The sequence below is a fragment of the Euprymna scolopes genome, chromosome 22, assembly GCF_053919585.1.
Source record: "Euprymna scolopes isolate OS-2025 chromosome 22, ASM5391958v1, whole genome shotgun sequence".
NCBI classification, from domain to species: Eukaryota; Metazoa; Mollusca; class Cephalopoda; order Sepiida; family Sepiolidae; genus Euprymna; species Euprymna scolopes.
Window position 1 is genome coordinate 85,162,635 of NC_136503.1, and position 24,387 is coordinate 85,187,021.

At 29.6% G+C, this 24,387-nt stretch overlaps 1 protein-coding gene across 9 annotated transcripts in view; it reads right to left on the reverse strand.

Moving 5' to 3' along the window:
- Positions 1-24,387, reverse strand: part of LOC145243539 (neurexin 1-like) — a 409,860-nt gene that overhangs the window by 209,035 nt on the left and 176,438 nt on the right. For all 9 annotated transcript variants that reach the window (XM_080106519.1, XM_080106517.1, XM_080106513.1 and 6 more), the window contains 2 exons: positions 1,955-2,110; positions 142-928 (listed from right to left, as the gene is read on the reverse strand). In XM_080106519.1, the coding sequence (XP_079962645.1) occupies positions 142-928; positions 1,955-2,110 (943 nt within the window). The remainder of the gene's footprint in view (positions 1-141; positions 929-1,954; positions 2,111-24,387) is intronic.

The following is a 24,387-nucleotide window of genomic DNA, read 5'->3' on the forward strand; positions in this document are numbered from 1 at the left end:
AAGCGAGAGAAAAAAGAAGTGAGAGAAAGGCAGGGACACATAAAGGAAGAGATAAGGAGAGGGAGCTAAAGAGAGAAAGACAGAGGAGCAAAGGGTTAGAGAAGAAGAGAGAAAGTTAAGAAAGAGATAAAGAAATCTTACCATGTTCACAAAGCTTTCCATAATAGCCGGTCTGCCTGCAGTCACATATAAAACGATTCCATCCTTCTGCACAGTTGCCCTGATGCATGCAAGGACGTTTCTCACACTGGGGAAGTGTTTTGCGACATTCCGCTTTTATTCCAGTGGCCTTTTGTTCAGCACTTATGGCAGGCAAATCGTAAGGGTCACCATTCACATAGAATTTATTTAAGCAGCCAACAAACCCGTATCCTAGCATCCCAGCCCAGATCTCTTTTGGCAATAAAGCTTGTTCTTCCTTAGCACCGATTCCTCCAACATACATTTTCCCGTGCTGACTTAATAGGCTTTTGCCAGGGACTGCATAATCAGTCTTATGTCCATCCACATCAACATATCCTCCATCGACTGTCATATTAATGAAGATGTAATGAGATGTGGCGTCGTCGACTCTTTTGTTGGTCACTTGAAGTTTCTGCGTACCTGATCCTATGCTGAAGACAAAGTACACGTGCCCTTCAAGAACTTCTAAAGCTAAGAATTCTTCATAGTTTTCTCGTCTGCTATTGTACAGTAAGACACCATTCGGTTCATTGGTCTCAAATGTGAATGATAGGTTGCCCCCCCTGGAGACATCCCATCTTGGGAGGGTGATGAATGAAGCGGATGTGGTGAACGTGACAGGTTCAGGATCTATATGAATGTGACATCTTCCAAATTGGACATCCCCGACAACATCGATCAAGTCATGCTTGTCTCGGCCTAACTCAATCAGATTTAACTCAATGCTGTCGGCTTTATAAAAGACCTGAAAAAAGAAAAGATGTGATGAGATTGTGATCTCAAAATAATCATGATAATAAAGATATAAGAATGTGATTAGAAAACAACCATGATAATAAATATAAAAAAAATGTGAATAGAAAACAATCATGATAATAAATATAAAAAAAAATGTGAATAGAAAACAATCGTGATAATAAAGATATCAAAATGTAGTTTAGAAATAACCGTGAATGGAATACAAAACCAATCACAATAATAAGGATATCAGAATGTCATCAAATAGAATAACATAAAAAAATCGATCAATTAACTATTTTCAAATCATTCCAGTAAACTTTTTATATCTGAGCTGTTCTTTTCATTTGCAGGGAAGCGAATTATTTTTTAAATTGCAAAATATTTTATTCATTTATAAATTGATTGCCTGTGAACACATTATGTTCTGGATATTTTCATATTTTTTTAACCTTTCATTTAGTTTGAGCTGACTGTTTTTGGATTTCATTATATCCCAATCTCATTTTGGAATATTTTGAGGATACATTTTGGACGTTATGGAGTACAATTTCTTTGAATTTATTGACTTTTTGAATTTTACGATGATGCTTTCACACCTAGGATTGTATGTATTGTTGATCTTACTGAATACAACTTTATTTAATTATTATTATTTTTAATTTTTTAATGAGTTTTTTTTTTACATTATAATCAGTTTGCATTTGGATTCCAGATTCTTCATGGATTACTATATTATTATTAATTGATTGATTGATTAGCTAATTAGTTAATCGATTGTTATATCTGTTATTCTATTGAAAATATCTTTTGTTTTACAAAACAAATTCTTATGTTTTTTGAAAATGTTTTAAATAGTCAAAATACACATCTATACAAGCCATCATTTTAAAAAACAAATTCGATACTAAAAGATTTATTTTTCAACTAATAAAAAATATATAAATAAAATATTTCGGGCGAATCCGGCCTTCTTCAGTACGTTATAGACATTGTTATTTTTTCTTTCCTTTTGTTTCTTGAGTTTACTTACCTTTTTCATACATCCTTTGAAATTTTGCTTTACTTTAGAACCAGGAAGCGTGTTTGTATTCAGGCTGCCCCCAAGGAACAACACTTTACTCGAGAGCATGGTGAATTTGCCGAAGGTTGTGCCTACTTTTTTGATGTGGTCGACCTTAAAAGTGATCTGAATCACAAAATTAAAAGCGTAAAATTAGCCGGTAACATCAAAGAAATGCATCCAAACTTATGTAGATATTGGAAAACAGGTTTGTTTAAAGAAGAAAAAAAAGAACATCGAAATAAATGTTTAATTGGAAGCGAGTTAAATAAAATGTTTGAAAAAAAAAAGTTAAAACATTTAACAGTCATCACATGAATTAACTGTTACGCATTAATTCATTGGATATTTTACTAATCATCAAAGGGACTGGATTGATAGCTAATTAGAATAATCGAACGAAATATAAAAATGTGGGCGGGGTTAAAATATTACACCAAGTCATTTACCTACAGCTATTTCTGCTAGTTTAAAACACGTGTCTTAGTTCTGCCTACTTAGCACTGCTGTTAGATAGGCGGGGCTAAGACACACGTTTTGAAATAGTGGGAGGGGTAGTTGCAAAAATAGTGGCTACACAAGCCTATAAAAATAGTAGCAAATTATAGTGATAAAGAGAGGCAAGAAAGGAAAAGAAAAGAGAAGAAAGAAAGGATTTTGAAAAAAAAAAAAAAATTAAAATCTGGTCTTATAAAAAGTGTTTTTATATATTTTTAATAAAGCATTTCTAGAATTGACGCAAATTAATTTCATCTTTTTAATTAATGCTTATTAGATCAGAATGAACTTGAACATTATTGGTAATTTTTATATAGGTTGAATTCAAACTGAAGTTTTTTAATCCGTTTTCAGATTTAGTTAATTCCTCAAAGAATAAAATCTGATACATTTGTAAGTGACTTGTTATTAAAATTATTTATGCAAGCTTTGTTTATAGTTTGTAAAATTATGAGCCTGTACTTTAGTAATTATCTGCCAGGCTGTTCATAGATAAATAGATATGCAGCTTCTAGTTTATTTTTTTTTTAAATTATGCTGACAAATACTGGCAAAGTAAAGAAGTCCTTAAACAGGGATGTGGGCGGGGATAACTTATCTCAATTTAAATAAGAATTTGATCAAATCTTTAAAAACATTGCTTCCTAAGTTAACTTTGAAATTTTAGAAAACCAAATAATATATTATTGAATTGGAATTCATTGAGATGAGTATTATTTATTGCAGACTATTATCCTCGTCTTTTCTTAGTTGTTTCACGACGTTTCGGCCAACTATTCCTCTGGCCTTCGTCAATAACCACGACGAATAGGAACTCTGAATATCTTGACTGCATCCACTGCAATTACTGCCTTCCGCAGTTGTTATCGTCTCACCACGTTTTGGCCAAGAAAGCCTCTGGCTGGCTTTGGGTAGGATTGAAACCACTATATTCAGACAGTTCTCACCTGGAACCGTAGAGATTCAACGTCTCTATCAACTGCGCCACAGGCTCCGAAATCTCATGTAAAAAATAATTTTAACTATTTAATAAAATATTTTATAACATTGCTTGGCTTACTAATATTTTCAAATTATCTCAATTTAGTTTTAGATTTCTTTCAACACTTGATTGCAATAACGGTTCTCATTTCATTTTTATTATTTTTTAAATCTCATTTTAGTTTTAAAATTTTGTCAAAAAATTTGTTAGTTTAACAAATACTTGTTTGCAACAATTGATTTTTATTACCAAAAAAAAAAAAAGAAAGAATCTTTTAAAATTTTATTTCCATTAAAAACAAAATCAACATTTTTTTTTTCTTCCAATGTTTGTTATTTTCGTAAATAAGAATGATCTGCTGAAAAAACATGTACATCATGAAGATTTTTTCTTTATTTTCGTTTTTTAACGTGATGGAATGAAAATAACATATTCCAAAAATCATGTAAATTGATCAAGCAATTTTATTTTTTATAAGAAAAAAAAAATTTTATGAGCATTCAAGGAATCACTGTCTTGCCCGCCATTTTGAAAAAAACAAAACAAAAAAACGTCACGAACAAAACAATAATTCATACATACTAGATTCATGTTGTAATACCTACGAATTCCCATCAATCACTTAAAAATGATTTTATTTATAAAGATAAAACTACTTAATCAATTTACGTAATTTTTGGAATATGATATGTTTCTGTATTTTTTGGTTTTTAATATAGGAAAAATTCTGGACACAAACCCTTCTTCGATATCAATTGTTGAAAAAAAAATCTATGAAATAAGTTGAGATAAGATATCTCCCTTACTTTGTCAGCATTTGCCAGTATAAAGTAAAAAAGAGCCTATATATATATATATATATATATATATATATATATATATATATATATATATATATATATATATATATATAGAGAGAGAGAGAGAGAGAGAGAGAGAGAGTGAAAGGGTGAGAGAGAATGGGCAACACATAATTGCATGTGAAGAGAAAGGGAAACCTATTTCGTGCATAACGTTCTGTTCTTCTTTTGGTGAAAAACTAAGTGCTGAACACAGAGTGTATAGAGCAAAGTGCAGAGGCGTTGGCAATTCTTGAAGCAACGAAGGATGAGGGGCAACAATCTTGAAAGAGAATCAAGCAGCCCGAAAGAGTTTGAGTAGACACCACAATAACGTTTCGGATGTCTAAAATAGAGAAAGCTTCTTATATGCACACATACATCCTGATGTCTATGCACAGAAACTGATTATGCATACGGTATGAGGATGTATAAACTAAAAAAAAAACAAAAAAACAAAAACAAAAAACAAACACGTGTGATTTTAGAAACAGCTAAAAATTTGCCGACGATCTTCAATTGATCATCTCTATCTTTTTATGTATAGGATTCACACCCAGACTATTGTTATGATTTTTTGATAACAGCTGCCAGGCATAAGGGGGAGTAATTAGTGATGGGACGATTCCAGTATTTTTTGCGATTCTGATACAATTACTGATTCCAATTCTTTATAAATCTCTAAATATTTAACTGTGTAGTGATTGTTTTCCCCAATTACCATAAAAATACATGTTGAATGTGCATTTTTGCAAATGTAAAAACACTCTTGTGGGGGTGGTGGATGGGGGTGGGGGTGATCTATAGATTTTAGTTTTACTGGCATTTTAAAATAAAAAAAAAAATTATTTTATTATTACTTCCAACAGTGGAAGATTTTGTCTGAAACAAAATCAAATAAAAACAAGACAATTAAAAGAATCGTTTTTAGCCTCAGAAAATAGGCACAGATGTTTCTGATTCTGATACCCCTAAAAATTCTGATTCCCGATTCCGATTAATTGTTTCAAGACTAGTAATAATCTGGACGATATTTAGTCTCATTTAGCTTCATGCAAAGTGAGTAAAATGCAGATGGAAGCCGTTTGTGAAAATTCAGATAAAACCTTTGATGTTTTTTTGAAAAGTTAATAAAAATTAAATATCAATCAATATTTCCTAGAATTTCAGTTTCTTTGCAATATTTTCAAATGATTTTTAAAAGGCGCACTATGTGCACAATTTCCCATTTGAAAATTGAAATATTTCAGATTTACTTGAAATTCGATAATCATTCAACACCAATTAAGCAAGATTTCCTGAATTTACGATTTTGTTTAAAACTCCTTAAGCTTAAGCCTTAAATTTGAAATATTTTCTTGAATCAAAATGATGTAATGAATTTTTATCCAAATTAGAATAAGGATTCTAAATATAAGGTTTAGTATCATCGTATGATTTTAATCTTTGTAAGCCCACACAAAAGTGTTGCAAAATTGTTCTGTTAAGGGAATTAATTGTACTTGTCCTAGGATCGTTATTTTCTATAGATAATCTATAAAGAATAAAGTAATTCAAAAGACTCCATAAAGAGAGAGAGAGAGAGAGAGAGAGAGAGAGAGAGAGAGAGAGAGAGAAAGTGTGTGTGTGAAAGAAGAGAGAGATAGAGAGATAGACAGAAGGAGAACTCTCTAGGTTAAGTCTATAATTCTTTTGAATAATTAAACTCAAACTTGGGTATTTAGTTCTCTCCCACTCCAAGAACTGTGACATTAGGATCAGAAAGTGGGATTGAAAAAGTTAGCGTTCCAGAGGGAGATCCCTCTGACTCTGCAAAAGATGTCTGAGCAGCCCTGTCAGCATTCTCAGCAGGGCGCTTCAGGCAATTAACACTAAACTAACCTTTTCTCAAAGAGAGAAGGCAAAACCTGGGAGAGTTGGCGTTCTAAAACTACACAGAACCAGCATCACACCGCAATCAACAGGGATAAGGTCATTACAGAAATGGTCTAATCTCTGTTGATTTGAAAACTTAAATCAGTTTTTAGATCAGTGATAAAAACTATATATGGCATAATCATATTGGCACACCTGTTCTTGTTAGATCACTGAAGTTAAACAACATTTAGTCAGTTCCGTACCAGATGAGAGACTATTTGAGAATACCATGCACTGTATACAGGAAGACATTGACATCTCCCTGCAAGAATTGCATAAAATCTAATGCCATCATCTACCCAGATGAGGATATACAAGCAACAGTGACCACTTATGAAATTGATATGAAATTGAAACTCCCTCCTTTGTAGGAAGCCTGTTCAATTTGCCTACTGTAAGTGCCTCTTCAGTTAAAAGCTGCATTCTCTTGGAAAGAAAATTAACGTGACGATCAAAATACGTGTTTGCCACAACTCATGACCAGACAAAATGTAACTGGACAAAAAAATGGAAAACGAACACAATCTCATGACAATAAAAACGAATGTAGATTCTTATAATTATATACTTTAAGTTATCTTGTCAGATTTTAGAATTTAGTTCACAATAACATTGCATAACTGACACATATTTGATTCTGTCTTGCCACTTTATTCTCTCCAGCGTGTTCTTTAGAACATGAAAATATCTTTTGATGCAGTTTGTTTGAAGAGAACATTATTTCAGTTAGGAAGATTGTTACGATGGCAACAATTTTAAATTATGACTCAAATAACACAAGAGAGAGAAAATTCTTGCAGTTGAAAATATGACTTTTCTCCCTTACATTATTTTTGTTTTCATTAAGCATATTTGCAATCTCTTCTCTATATTAATATTTCACAAAAATCACAGGTATCTTAATTTTGACAAAGAGCTTCCACCTGCTTTACACGAAAGTGAATCAAATATAGCCCACATTACCACTGCTTATGACTAGCATCTGCCTTTCAAAATGCATAATGATTGGTTAATTAGTTTAGGATTCATTTTTGTTTCCTAAGGTCTTACTTTAACAATACAAAATGCATGATAAAATATAGTTAGGTTCTGGGATTGAGTTATGTTTGCAATCAGGATTATATTATATTAATTGTTTTAATTAGCTACAATTTATAATTAATTTGTCAATTCCCCCACCTCTCTTACCCCTCGGTGTATTTCTCTCTCCACCCTCTCACTCTATGTTGATTTTATTGCTCTCTAATATTTATTAATGTTTGTATAAGCATTTAGAAAAAGAGAGACTCTCTCTTTTTTGTAATATCACCATCTAATTTATATGTGTGTGTCTATACACACCACTAACACATTTGTAAATTAGATGGCAAAACAATATGTCTCTTACTGTCTATAGTAGAATAATTAAGAGTAATTAGGCTAATAATAATAATAATAATAATAATAATAATAATAATAATAATAATAATAATAATAATGTAGAAATATATAAAAAAGACTTATTATTTTTAGTTATGCAAGAAACATGTTTTAACAGATATGTCACAGTTGATAAAATTTTTAATGAGATTAAAATAAAATAAATAATGGCAGTGGCAGTGACTCAACGGGTCACGGATGTTATACATTCAAAATGAAACTAAAAATCGTTGTCAAGAAAGAAATAATATGCTAACAAAAATGTCTATTTATATACATTTAGGCATATTCAGATATTTGTATGTATAGAATTCACTCCTGAACTAATTAACTGATCATTATGAATTTTGGAACACACCAGCTAAGGTTGGGTAATGTGGACTATATTCAATTTGATTTAGTTTTATGCTAATGTGGCAAAGAGAGGAGATGGTTGAAGCCCTTCATAAAATTCCAGATAATCCGATTTTTATGAAAATTGAACAATAAATATTAGATATCAGTTAATAAATATTTTCCTACAATGTCAGTTTCTTTTGAATATATTAAGGGATTTTAAGGAACATATTATAAGTACAACCGCCTATTTGAAAAATTTAATATTTTAGATTTTCACTAAATTTGATCCAAAGTCTTTAGACTCCAATCAAGCAAGATTCCCCGAATTTTAATTAAACCTCTTAAGACTTGAATTGTAGACATTTTCTAGAATCAAAATAATTTGATGGATTTTGATCAGAATTGGAATAAGGATTCTAGACATAAAGTCTAGTAGTATTATACCTTGATTTTAATCTTTATAAAGGGGACTAAAAATAGTGCAAGTCTTTTCTGTTTGAGAAATTAATTCTAACAATCCTGGGAGGGGTATTCTTCTAGTTTTTAATTATTATCTAATAATCACATGTATAAATTTAACTTTTAATGGATTTGAAAATTTAATTTGATTGTGGTAAACTTTTGTTCAACAACCTTAGCTGCCAGCATGAAATATGTGCTATTCATTTATTTGTGAACGTGGGGAAGCGGAGACTAGTGGCAAATCCAAATAATGTATTTTACAGAATTGGAGGCAAGACAGGATCAACTTCATAAATAAAACACATTGATCTAATGAATTATCATCACCTCGTTTGAATACAGAGTGACAACAAAATAACCAACAACCCATCGAACTGTAAATACAATTTGCTCCTCTTCCTTTTTTGTAATCCAACCATATTTGCTAGAAATAAACTTCAGTCGATGCCTAACTGGTTCACCCGTTTTAATTTATTAATGTCCAACACCTTTTTAATACTGTTTAATGATAAGTTCACAAAAAGCAAAAAATTTATCCGGCTAACATTAATTGTTAAGTAAGTTTTGACCTTGGAGTATTTTTTTAGTTTATTACATCAAGTGGCTTCATGCTTTGTCTGGCGTGATTTAAAAAAAAAGATCGGATGTACGAAGCCAGTGCTAATGAACTCCTTCTCAGCCGGTCACTACTTGACACTCCAGAGGAGTGGTTGTGATGGTTGGTTGGTTGTGATGGCCCTTTTCAGATCAGACATTGGCTGTATAGTTAGAGTTGTTTTCATAGACATTATATTTGAGGTATATATTTATTTTGATTTAAAAAATAAAATGGATGCATGAAGCCAGTGCTAATGAACCCCTTCTCAGCCGGCCACTATTTGACACTCCTCTAATTTTTATTGTGAGGGCCCTTTTCAGATGAGAAATTGGCTGTATAGTTATGGTTATTTTCTTAGACATTTATTTGCGGTAATCTCAAAGATAAAAATTTGAGGGATATGATTCGGTGAATGTGAAGCCCAGTTAGGATCACACTTTCTAAATTCCAAATCTTTTAGAAAAATTGTAGGGATCAAATAAAGCGATTCAACTAATAAGGAGTCATAGACCACTCTAACCAACAGATAGTATCATAAATAGCTTACAAATGACATCTAGGCTGGCTCGGACATATCCTAAGATTAGCCCCAAAGAGAATTGCTAACCAAGTCCTTGAATGGACTCTTGATGAAAAAAGAAGACAATTTGAAGAGACTTGATTTATTGCAATGGAAAGAAGTTGTAAGAACTCTGTTAATCTGTCCTCAGATTGAAAATTTTTACTGTCTCATGTGTCACAAAATATGGGAATTCCCAAATCTTCTAAATTGCCCCTGCATATCATTGACCATCAATAAAACAAAGACTGCTGGACATTCATGAATGAAACTTGGTGAGCAAGTCAGGCATAAAGACGAAAGTTTAATTTAATTAGAGTGCAGAAAGAATTGTGCATTTTATGAACGATTCCAAGGCTGTCATTTTGGGTGAGTCATCCTGTATTTCAAAATCAAAACGGAAGTTAGGTTTCCTGTTTACTTGCCTCCCCACAAAGACAAAGTTAGACACGAGCTAGGTTGTTGATGTGGAGAAAATCTAGCCCCCCAAGAAGTTCACTTTGGATTGGGTCAAAATAAAAATTATTTCAGTCAAAAAAGTCTTCTTTACTGACAAAAAGAAAAGACTAAGTATAATATTCGAACAGATACTATACTTTACTCCTTCCTCTAAAATATTTTCTATTTTGCAAAACTACAGACGCCAGTATGAGATGACAATCTGTATTGTTCTTGTATTTACAGAAACATGTTGCTAGAAATTACTATGTCATTATGTATGATTGTAAGTTTGTTCAATTCGAAGAAACAGAAAAGGGGAGATAACTCTTTCAATGCGTTTGTTACTTTCATAAAAGCAAATAAATAAACTTTTAGAGAAGAATATGTGATAATTTGTATATAAAATATTAAAATCAAATACAATGTAACAAGTGTAAGTTGAAGTAAAAAAAAAATATAAATAAACATTTGGATATTCTGTTGTAAAACATTACAGATGTGAAATAAATTTCAAAAGATAAAATTCAGCAAGAAGAAATATTAGCAATACAATTTAAACATTGATCAAAATGTGATTCTTATTTCTTAACTAGGCTAACATCTTATCTGTAACCATGTTAGGTTTTATACACTTACTCAGAAAGTTTTATACAATTACTCAGAAAGTTTTATACAAGTTTTGAGTTTTCTTTTAATGTTGCCATTACATTTTCACTTGATTAACTGTGACATCAATATCATAGCAAAACTAATTTGAGGAATAATAATAATAATAATAATAATAATAATAATAATAATAATAATAATAATAATACTTATGAGATTAGTATTAATAATAATAATAATAATAATAATACTTATGAGATTAGTATTAATAATAACAGTAATAGTAATAATAATAATGATAATAATAATCGTAGTAGTAATAAAATAGTACTACTAATGATAATATTAATAATAATAGTTATAGTAATAATACTGGTACTACTATTAATAATAATAATAATAATAATAATAATAATAATAATAATAAAATGTATACAATTTACCAGTGTTCTTAACAGGATAAAAATCAGCTTTGAAGAAAAGTAATGAATTTATGCTTGAAACAAAAGTTGCATATGTTTTTCTTTTTTGTTTAAATCATAGAAGAAGACATGAAATTTGGAGAATGAAAATGCTGAGAATTTTTTAGTCTCATTCATTGTAAAAACTGTTTTCATTTCAATCAAAAAAGGCACGTCGTTCACATGCAGCATTCGCAAGAGAGCATGCACAACAAGCGACAACAAAAAGATGAGAATCTGCAACATTTCGCAATTGTTGTAAACATAAAATCCACACACATTTGCTATCGTCGCAACACATTGAACGACATTTCATTGTCAACGTCTACGAGCATTTCAAAAATTTCCATGCATTCATTCCAGCCTTTTTGAGAGCAGCCAATGCAAGATTTTTCAACCATGACGCATGCAAATGCGACATTCAGTACCTGATGTCTCCAATGTGCAAACAGATCGTATAATCATTGAGTGATTGTTGAAAGCATAGCATCTTTTGGTGTTTACACAGTTAAATCCTAACAAAAAAGTAGATATTTTCAAACATTTCATCTTGAGAGACAAAAAGACAATGGAGCAATCAGTTATAAAATTTGAAATTTTGAAATAAAACTTGAAAGTTTTTGCAGCAGTTATAAAATGTTAATTTAGAAAGTTTCATCAAATTAAAAAAAAGACGGCTTTAAAAATATGTTTGTATACATTATTGAATTACTTTAAATAATCAAATTAAGTCTATATTACTCCCACCACAAAATAGCACTTCGAAATGAAAATAGATAAATACTAACTAGTCTCTCAAAAGATAATGCATAATTAACTAGGAATAATATTAAAGGAATAGATTTTGTTCATAAAGCATATTTTGACTAAGACATCAAATTTATTTGTCCAGATTTTAAAGTATTGTTTGCAAAGTTCCCATAAATGTAATCATTCAATTTTAAGAAATAAGATTGTTTGAAAAATCTCTCCAAATGTTCTTATTCATTTTTTAAATGGTATTACTTTTCAAAAATATCCAGAAATTAAATTATTCAATTTTAAGAAATGGTATTGTATTTTCAAAATTCCCAGAATTGGAACTATTCAATTTTTACAAATGGTATTATTTTTCCAAAATTTCCAGAAATTAGATTATTTAATTTTAAGAAATGGTATTATTTTTGCAAAATGCCCGGAAATTAAATTATTCCATTTTATGAAATAGTATTGTTTATTACTGAGAAATGAAATTTAAAAAAATCTTGTTTTTGCAACCTTTCCTAAAATGTTATGTTTTAGTTTTAAGAAATGATATTGTTTTTGTAAAATTATCGAGAATTTGAATTTTAAGAAACCGTGTTATTTTTTCAATATGCCCTATAATGAAATTATTCAATTTCAAGAAATAGTATTGTTTGTAAAATGCCCAGAAGTCAAGTATTGAATTTAAAATTTTATAACTGAAGCACAAGTACATATTTTTTTAATCCAATGATAACCGTTAAATTTACTGATGTAGTCCATTATCTTAACTAGAAGTCTCACACAGACAGTTTTGGCAGAGAAATCATGCAATGAGCACTGAAATAAATGCAAGATATATGGAATTATATTCGTTCAGACAATTTTGATTACAACTTAAATATTTAGCATCCAGAAAAAGGCAATAAAAATGCATTTTCTCATGTCAGAAAAAGGGCATTCCAAGCAGGAACATCATCAGCAGCATAATAATAGTCAGCATCATCATCATCAACATACTCATGCCTACATAGATACAGGCAACAAATACAACCTTTTTACATGCAATATTTTGGAGCAGCCATCTTTATTATCAACATGCGGCAAACATGCATAGTATCAGTGTACATTTGTGTGTGTGTGTGCATTGCAATTTATATATATATATATATATATATATATATATATATATATATATATATATATATATATATATATATATATATGCAAAGTACATTTATTTATGCAAGCTTTATAAGACATTTAATCCTACAGATCATTTCAGTATATCAAAGATGAATTGAAAATATGAATGTGGACAAAAAATTCTCACCACAATTTATTCAAACATTGTTAGTAAATTTTTATAAATTTGTTTTGTTTTTTAAAAAAGTAAACTACACTACTAGACAGTAATAATCATGGAAAGCACACATTTAAAAGTTAAATGAGAAAAACTATCAAAACAAACATGTAGGGGGCAGATCAGATGAAGTGGGATTTCTTTCGGTTTGGTTTTGGTTTTCTTAAACAGTTGTTAAGTATACTTACTTTAAGGAATCATTAAGTTTTATTGTTTTGTTAGAAATATTCGTTTGAAAAGAATCAAGAGATTTTTGTGACGAGTATGCCTACTATTTTGATTCGATGAGTTCTGTCTTTTTTTGTTTTTAAATTTTGACTTAATTAGTCGTGTCTGTTATATATTTTTTTTTTTTTTTAGATTTTTATCCAGTCACTTTTTGGTTATTGTTTGAAAATGTTTCATATCTAAAGAAAACATGGTGTGTATGCAGTACAAAAAAAAAAAAAAAAAAACTCGAAAAAACGAGCAAGCAATATAAAAGAAAGGGCTCTAGTAAAATTCTACGAGCAATTGTTACAACTTTGCCCGGGGGGGTTATGGCGTGTAAATAGGAAAGGGATTAGGGTTTGACATGCAGCAGTACTAAAAAAAAAAAAAAAAAAAAATTGCACCGACGTCGCTGGGTGCAAACTTTTCAAATATAAGCTGAAAGTAAGGTACACAAAATAATCGTAGACATTTTTTACACGCTGCCATTTTGGAACTTCATCGACGGAAAAACAAACCAAGAAAAATTATGCGACACAAAAGGTGATACCATTAGCCTCCCCTGCCTCAACGAAACAATCAATGGGAATTTATTTTTGTATTTTCATAAGACTAACCACATAGAATGAATATTATCGAAAGAAAGATGACTGACTCTCAATTAGTTTTTATTCTTCAAACTCGGACTGAAAAAATCAGAATTCAATTAGTAACAAAATGGATTACTTTTCTTCAATATGTGAAAATTAGAGCTAAAAAACATTCCCAATAAAAGTATTGTTCATCTGCATAAGTTCAAGTGAAATTCAGTGCAAGTATATATATATATATATATATATATATATATATATATATATATATATATATATATATATATATATATATATATATAGTAGAAACACTCGGGATAAGTTGGCCCTAGGATACGGTTTTTTTATGTTACGATTTGGAATACAATGTTTTTCCGGCTCCTGGTAACGGTATTTTCCCCGCCTTATGGTGTTATTTATAATGTTATTTGATTATATGCAAGTGTATTATATACTGTACTGTAGTTTGTTACTAATTTTTAATATGTACTGTATAAAATTTGGCTTAGGCTCCAGCATACACCGATTTCACCTTACGATCCCAAACCCGGAATGGATTAATGCCGTATCCTGGGGTTCTACTATATATATATATATATATATATATATATATATATATATATATATATATATATATATATATATATAGACTTATATGTAATATGCTGAGTTCGTGTAAGTCAGTAAATTTTCATATACCAATAGGTTTTAAGCCAAAAATGGCTGACTTAAGGATTAAGCTACAAAATTATCACATTTCATAATTGAGCATTAATATACTGTGTGTGCAAAATCATCTTGTCTTGAAGTCTTGATTTTGCACACACTGTATATATATATATAATATATATATATATATATATATATATGTATATATACATAATTATTTTTTACTATAATAATTAAATATATATATATATATATATATATATATATATATATATATATATATATATATATATATATATATATATATATATATATATATATATATACTTCACAATAATTTTTTTTTATTTAACAATCAGTTTGTATGGAAACCTGTGGTTATAATATTTACAAAATATTACTGGCGGCAATATTCTATAAGTATTATCCCATCCAAATAAGAACTGCTCGATATGCAAGATAGAACAAATAAATTAAATTGTGATTCGATGAATTTCAAAAACCCTTATTGAAATGAAGTGTTTGAGTTTCATATCAAAGATTTTTATTATTCTAAGCAAGACAAAGAATACTTTTGAAAATTAATTTCCTTAGCCTATAGGGTTTCGATGTCTACCATCTCATCAGAGGAGAGAAAATATTAGCAAATATTCATAAAGGTGGAAGCTTTATCATTAGAAGTCTAACAATGATAAGGCTTCCACCAGACTTTGAATTATTTTCGCTGGATCCACAAACAAATTCATACAAGAACTTCCCGATTTGGATATCTACTCAGTTATGTGGATTACCAAATATACAACTTGGATCTTATTACCCAACTGCTGTAAAGAACGTCCACCATGGATTTTACAACGCAATCTGGATCTACAATTTTCATATCCTTTTCTTCAAATTTTCTTGCTACAGGATTTCTGATTAATTAATTATTTTGACTTTGACTTTTCATGTCTCACTGACTTTAGCAAATAGGGTACATACCTTTATAAATATTTGCTAATATTTTCTCTCCTCTGATGAGATGGTAGGCATCGGAACCCTATAGGTTAAGAAGATTAATTTTCAAAAGTATTATTGTCTTGCTTAGAATAATAAAAATTTTGATATGAAACTCAACCACTTCATTTCAATAAGGGTTAACAATACCGGAAGCTCTTTCTGATCTCCCACATACATATTATTGGAGAGTTCTATAATTGTTGCAGTATCATCCCTATATCGATACACAATACTCTTTTCCAATAAGTATATTACGCTTTAACAGTATTCCGCTCAAACTCGACAAAAACATAAGCTACATGGGCGATATTATATTACTTTACTCTAATCTTCTTTTCAATATATGTTTATCTTATCTTCGAAGACATTAGAATTTTAACGGGAAGTAACTTAGATGTGGTTAGTGTAAGGGAGACAACTAAACCAATGACTAAAACATGGATCTTATTTTAAACTTATTATAATGTGAAATGTAGTTATAATCAAATCTCTTCAGATATTAATTCACATCACTCACTGAAAGACATGTGTGTACCTTATATATATATATATATATATATATATATATATATATATATATATATATATATATATATATATATATATATGAAATACACTATTGCTATCAACCCATTCTCTGAAGTCTTGGTTTTTGTTAAAACAATATGCTCAATTATGAAATAGGATAATTTTGTAGCTTACAGTTTAAGTCATCTCTTTTTGGACTAAAATTTATTGGTATATGAACTGAATTATATAAACCCAGTAAAATTCGGAATACTACAAGACTATATATATATATATATGTGTGTGTATATATATATGTGTGTATATATATATATATATATATATATATATATATATATATATATATATATATATATATAAACAGAATATTTAATCATTCTCTGCCTGCTGCCAATTTATCTGTTTTCATCCTTTCTTATTGGGATAATTTTTGCCAGAAGCAAACCGTTTCTGTAATACATCCTTATAAACCTTAATTAAAGGGGAAAGCAAATACTTTGTAATTTTGTGGAAAAAATGCAGTATCTATTATTTGAACAAGAGAGTAAGTAACTACGATCTATTCCTATATTTATTTAAATTGATGTATTCTTTATTTGCAATAAACATTAAAAATATTTTTTAAGCAAAAATAATAAAAAATAGCTCGTGATTTTTTGTGAATTATATAAAATAAAGGTCACTTAATTAAAAAGAATGTAATATTTTCTTTGCTATCTTACATTATTTAAATTCATAAAAGATGTATCAAGTTAGAAAAATTATCTTAAACTTATTCAAATTCAAACTTTTTGGTAAGTTTAAAATTAAGAAAACACGTTTTTGGTTTTAGTAATCATGAGCATTCTAATGATACGAATGGGATGAATTATGCTAGATATCAGCAAAATCATAGTTGCAAAAATCTTTATTCAGGCGTTGTTAAAGTTTATTTACTGGTTCTGAGCACAAGCACACCAAGTAGTTAACAACTTTGGGTTGTAAGTTCAAACTTGCTATTAGACCAATTGTTTGAATCTATACTGACGAGACTTTATTAAATGAAACAAGCTTGTTTGTAGATAAATATATGATATAATTTATGATTTATTTTTATTTTAGGCCCTCTTAATTAATTAAGGATACTCTCGTTTATCCAAAATAATTATATCGTCTTGTTAATAAAGTTATATTTACCTCCCCTGGGTTGAACACTTTAGATGTAATTACCAGTATGGGTTTATATTAAAACTATGTATACACGTCTCAATCTTGCTACTGACTTATTAGCGAAGGTGTTAGCGATGTTCATTTACAAGCCCCAAGACTGTTTGTTGAAATGCATTTGTAAGTAAGTGTTTGAATTTCTACAGAAAATTTTCAAAGAACAAACAACCTTGTCTATGAACAGATAAGTTTTATACACACACACACACACACACACACACACACACACACACACACAACACACACACACACACACACACATATATATATATATATATATATATATATATACTTCATCTTTTATTAATTTAACATAATTTTCCCTTGTCCTAGGATAAGATGTCTTTTGAAATTTCGCAAGCTCACTCTCCAATTCTCACAGTACAATGGGTCGACTGTTTCTAAATTCCATTCTGTATAATCTTATCTATTCAGTTACTTCCAAATTTTCCTTGATTGGCCAGCCTTCCTGCGATTCAAGACACCCCTACTTCTGAAATATTTTATCCAGGAGAATAAACACTCTACCTGGCCACCCCAGCATAATATTGTCCTCATAATAACTTCTATGTTGAACAAATGTAGTGCTTTCAACAAATCCTCTACCCTAATGAGTTATGTTTGAGCGGATTTTTCATTCACACACACACACACACACACACACGCACGCACGCACGCACGCACGCACGCACGCGCGCACAGAGAGAGAGAGAGAGAGAGAGAGAGAGAGAGAGAGAGAGAGAGAGAGAGAGAGAGAGAGAATATCAATAAAATAAGAAAGCAACATTATAAAATAAATATATAAATATATACTAATGTATATAAATTTATTAATTTATTCACTAAGGATGATATATCAATTAAGAGTGTAGGATAAGAACTTTTTATACTATGGTATTTCGAAGCCTAATGCTTCTCATCAGAAGAGGAGAGAAAAGCCTGATAACATGATGAATATATCATCTATACTATGTATATATAATCTATACTATGTATATATTTTTATATTGTCATTTTCTTATTTCATTGATTTCTATATAAGTTCCAAAACAATTTGTTGAGCTTTGTATTATCCTGATAAGTCTCCTCTTAAAGAATCGATCTTATTTTTATTCTTTTAACTCCCCCATATATATATATATATATATATATATATATATATATATATATATATATATATATATATATAATGAGAGAGAGAGAGATTTCTTAGACTATATGACATGTGATCTGCAAATATCAATAATTTAAATTTCATTAACCTATACCACACTTCACACACACATAGGTATAAAAAATAATTAGGTCTTATTGTCTATTATTTATTGCCTATAAGTGAAAACAATTTAAAGATAGCCTAATTATTTTCTTATTATTTACACACACACACGCACACGCACACACACACACACACACACACACACAGAGTTTTGGAGAGAACTTGAATGCCTACTGATACTATCCTCGAGTGTCTAAAATCTCTGTACAGGGGTTGTCATAATAACCTGGCATGAGGATACTTTTCCATACAAGTAAATCCTGACTAAATATTCAAAATCACATTTCGTATTCGCTGCACAAATAAGATCTTCTCACTTGTGCTTAACTTGCATTAACATTTACGAGGAATGGTGCACCTTCTCAAGTGATGTTACCTCAAGTAACAGCACGAAGCTGGATACTCCACCAGATTAGATAAATTCTTGTCCTGGAATCCAGTAAGACCAAGAGACCAAAATAAAAGATAAACTACAACGTATGAAAATAGTTAATTGAGGAGAGGAAAATCATGTTCTCATTTTTTTTTACTAACTCAGTGTTTGAGAGATAAAGAAGTTAAATGAAACATTCGAATATCTATGTATCTCATATAGAGTTCAAGCGTTTGCCCCAGGAAGTGGGTCCATTGACTTCTGAGAACTTCAACCGAAGTAAAATTAAACAAAAAAGTGAAATATCAATACATAGATACAGGTGTTATGCTTTTATTTTGTCTATAAATGCAGATGATAGAAATAACACGTTGAGTAGCAGTGCTATTCTGCTATTTTAATTTTACAGAATTTGAAAGTAAACTGAAAACATAAGGGAACACACACGCGTATGCACACACAAACACACACACACACACACACACACACACACACACACACATACGCGTGTGCGTACATACACACATACACATTGCTAGGTGTTGCTCTTAAAATTAAACTACTTTTTAAATAATTCAAAAACTTGAGGGAAGATATTTCTGGTTTGTCTTAGCATCATGCTATTTTGAATTTATTTCTGTGTCAGCATTTCAATATTAATTTTCTCCCTTCGATTAAAATATTATTTTTGTACCTTATGATTCTTCATTTTTCCTTTAATCATAGATTGCACTTTTAGTTAAAAGAAATTTAATAAAGGGATCATTGATATAAAATTTCTCTTTTGCAATCGCCAATTATTTTTAACCGTGACGAGGAAGTGCAAATGATTTATTTTTTTAAAATTAAATTATTTAAAAATTATTTTTTCATTTATGGATGAAAAATAGTAACTCATAAGGCCTAGAAAGTTTTGTATACATATAAATGTATGAGCATATGTATGTGTGTGTGTGTGTGTGTGTGTGTGTGTGTGTTCATGTGTGTGTGCATATGTATGTATGTGCATATGTATGTGCGTGTGTGTGCATATGTATGTATGTGCATATGTGTGTATGTGTGTGCATATATATGTGTGTGTGCATATGTATATGTGTGTTTGTGCTTATGTATATGTGTCTGTGAATATGCATGTGTGTGTGCATATGTATGTCTGTGTGCGCATATGTATGTGTGTGCCATTATGTTTTTAGTTCACTTCAAGAGCCCATACAGTTCAAATCGCAGGACACCATCGCTAATTTTTCATTTACAAATCAAAATTAATAACTTATAAACTTAAATATTCTATGAACTTGCATAAAATAATAAACTTTAGAATGTTTTAATCATTTGCATTACAGATAAAAAAAAAAAAAATTGGAAGACCTAAATATTTCTTGTATATGTAAGTGCGCATGTGCGTAAAGATTTATATCACAGGTAATGAGTGCAGTCTTTAATGCAGCAAGTATACAATTGGTAGAGCAATGTCAAAGTAATTAGAACATTCTACCTGGTCAGGATCAAAGTGGTTAGTTATGAGAACTGGTATTTTGCTAATAGATTTTATTCTGGTCTTGACTTCTCCGATTGGTCCCTATTTAATAAGGACAACATTCACTCTTAAACTCCAACCTATTTAATTTCTTCCCGCTTGTCCTTCTTCAATTTAGAGACTGACTCGTTTTTTTTTTTCTTTTCTTTTTTTTTTCGGCTCTAAACAGATGTAAAATCTATGATTCTTCTTGGAAAGGCCTGGGAGGGTCTTACTAATGTGTTTTGTCTTTTTAAATGTTTTTATGTTTCATTCCTATAGAATTAGCCGTAAGTTCGTTTCTTTGTTCGCATCATAGAGTATGACGTCATGTTATGGCGTCTTATGTGACTTCATAGAAGCACTGTCATATAGACGTCATGCATGACGTCCAAGCAGATGGCGTCATATATAACGGCATGTATGGGTGGGGGCGAAAATGACAGAAAAAATTCTCCGGGCAACACTGAGCAGCCTGCTAATATATATATATATATATATATATATATATATATATATATATATATATATATATATATATATAATAAAATAAAACATGGAGAATAAAAAAAAAGAAAAAGAATGAGTAAAAAAAATGGAGACTAGGGGCTCCACATATAGCAGTATTATTTTGCTCCCCGTGTCTCCATGTTTTTTTACATTTTATTATTATTCATTCTTTATCTTTTATTTTGTACTCTTTACGTTTTATTTTATTTTCTATCTTATTTCTTTTTGCATTTTAAACCTAATATGACCTACGCTAGATGTCGCAAATGTATGTATTCGTAACCTAGTTCTTTTCCTCTCTTCTGAATTATTATTATAAGTGTTGAACTCTATACTTCAGGATAGGTTCCTATATAAAGATTTATTCCATTTCTTTATAAATCTACTTGCTATATATATATATATATATATATATATATATATATATATATATATATATATATATATATATATATATGAGCAAACAGTTAATAAAACATGTTAAAAAACACTTTGAAATGAGTTAAAAACATATTTAATCTGAAAAGGAAACACTAGATAAGTGGATAGTCCTTAATCCTAACACTAGATAAGTGGATAGTCCTTAATATATATATATATATATATATATATATATATATATATATATATATATATATATATATATATATATATATATATATATATATATATCATATATATATATATATATATATTATATATATATATATATATGGGAAAATATACCTTTGCAACTATATTTCACCCTTTATTTATACCAATCCTTTAATTTATGAAGCTTGATATAACTACAGAGCATATACAAATGACAAAAAGTCTATATTCCAAATCCCAAGATGTTGTCCATTTAATTTTTTCAGCATGTTTAAATGTTCAATTCTTGACAACACCAGTTTCATAGTACAGAAACAATAATGTAATTAATATGTCAATTTTTGAATTTATTTCGCCCTTACTGATCAGAAGAATATGAACCCATCAACTTTAAAAGAAAATAAAGGAATACGGGTATGATTATAAAATCTGAAATTCGGAAGAGAAGTTGCAATTGTAATTTCTTTAGTTACACGATCTTTGATTTTTTTTCAAATTCAAGATTCAAAGATGGTGTAACTAAACAAAGCACAACTGCAACTTCTCTTCAGATTTTCAGCTTTTATAATCATGTTCATATTCCTTTATTTTTAAAGTTGATGGGTTCATATTCTTCTGATGAGTTAAGGGCAGAATAAATTCACAAATTGACATAATAATTACATGGATGATTTTGTACTACAAAACAGGTGTTGTCAAGAATTGAACATTTTAACATGATTAAAGAAACAAACGGTAAAATGGACAACATCTTGAAATTTGGAATATAGATCTTTTGTTATATATATATATATATATATATATATATATATATATATATATATATATATATATATATATATATATGAGAGGGAGAGAGAGAGAGAGAGAGAGAAAGAGAAAGAGAGACAGATATATTTATAAGTATAATTAAATTTCAGTGATTGAGGATACTTAAGTAGATTATCCCATAGAGTAAATGTGGTATTGTGGTGACTGCTGAAGTGAAAATGGTAAATAAATCAAGAGAGAGAAAGAACCAATGGTTAGATGAATGGGTCATAACACCTCTATTATTTAAGACTAGGAGAGACCGTCTCTCCCCCACTACCGTCCCTCCCCCACTGCCCACACATTTGATAGCCTAGTGCCTGATTTGTTAATTACCCTTTTAGCAAATAAATGTTTTAAAGTGAAGTATAGGATTTATTGTCAGTTAACTAGGCTATTTTTTTTTCATTTATAGGGATCTATATATCACTTTCATTAAACCAACTTTATGTCACATCCAGCTCTCATGGAGAGGCAATTAATAGGAATAGGCCTTAAATTCATAATAATATTTGTAAATAATTTGTTTGATTGTTCGATATAAGTTTTGACGATTATTTATAATCGAATTAAATTCAAGTAGTTAGACATTTTGAAAATCAATCGATAGAAACGAACATATAATTTGAAGAGAATCCAAATTTATGGTTCTGAAATTAACAGAAATTTCACATTGAAAACACATTGCAGTAATAAGTAATGCTCATATAATAATGGCGACTAACAGTCGAAAGTCATACTCAAAACTAATATTTATTTATTTCTAAAAGAATTTTACATAATTAAGGACATTTTGAATGCCACGGTTTCATGAGAAAGGGACCCACCCGCTAGTAAAGAAACGAAGTGGACAGAATTCATCTGTTCGGTCATTAGTTCGATAGTTGCAGAAAAAAAAAGACAGGAAGCGAAGAGATCAAACACCGGGCACATCCGGTATAAATTGTTAAAAACCTCTGGTCACAGAATTATTGGAGCGAAATGAGGGTATAAAGACTGAACTATGAGTTTAATACCTTGTAAAACAAAACGCTAAAACTAATTAAAACATGAAATATGAAAGACGTGATTAGAAAAGAGAACTTGACTCGCTAAAATAGCATTTTCATAAACTGCATTACTTTTAATACTTTTTTTTTTTTTACCTGAAGGAGAATTCGCTTGGTTTTGTGAACAATTTGAGAAGGAAATAAATTCCACGTGAAAGAAACTTGAAAAAAATCTAGTTGACCATAAAGACATTGTTTTAAGACATTCAACATATTACTGTGTTCATTATAATCAAATCAAAGAAACAAATGAAGGACATACTGGGTAAAAAAAAAATCATGCATTGGTAAAAAGAAATGCATGCATTAATACAACAATTTTTGCAATGATCTTAGTTTTTGAATAGAAATAAAAAGTGCAATAATAATAATTGAACAGTCAATGGAAGAAATAAACAAAAAAGAAACAAGACTGGGTCAGTTTGGATTCAACCAAAATGGCGATCACCCCAGTGAGCGGATTATATCAACATCATTTGATGCAAAAGAAAGCATTCATTTTGGTAAACTACAGTTGAACAAAAAGGAGACAGACAAATAAGTTCTGAACTATTAAATAATTTTTGACTACTAATAAATCATTTTTCGACTACTATGAAGTTATTTTCAATTTTCGATTCCTAAGAAATTATCTGCAACTACTATAAAAGTTTTTGATTAAGAAGTTATTTTTCAACTACTATGAAGTTATTTTTGGACTATTAAGAAGACATGTTTCGATTACTATGAAGCTATTTTCTTATTATTAAGAAGTTCATTTTTACTACCGTGATGTAATTTTTGACAGTTATAAATAAATAAATTATTATTTGACTACCATGAAGTTATTTTAGACTACTATGAAGTTATTTGTAACTATTGCA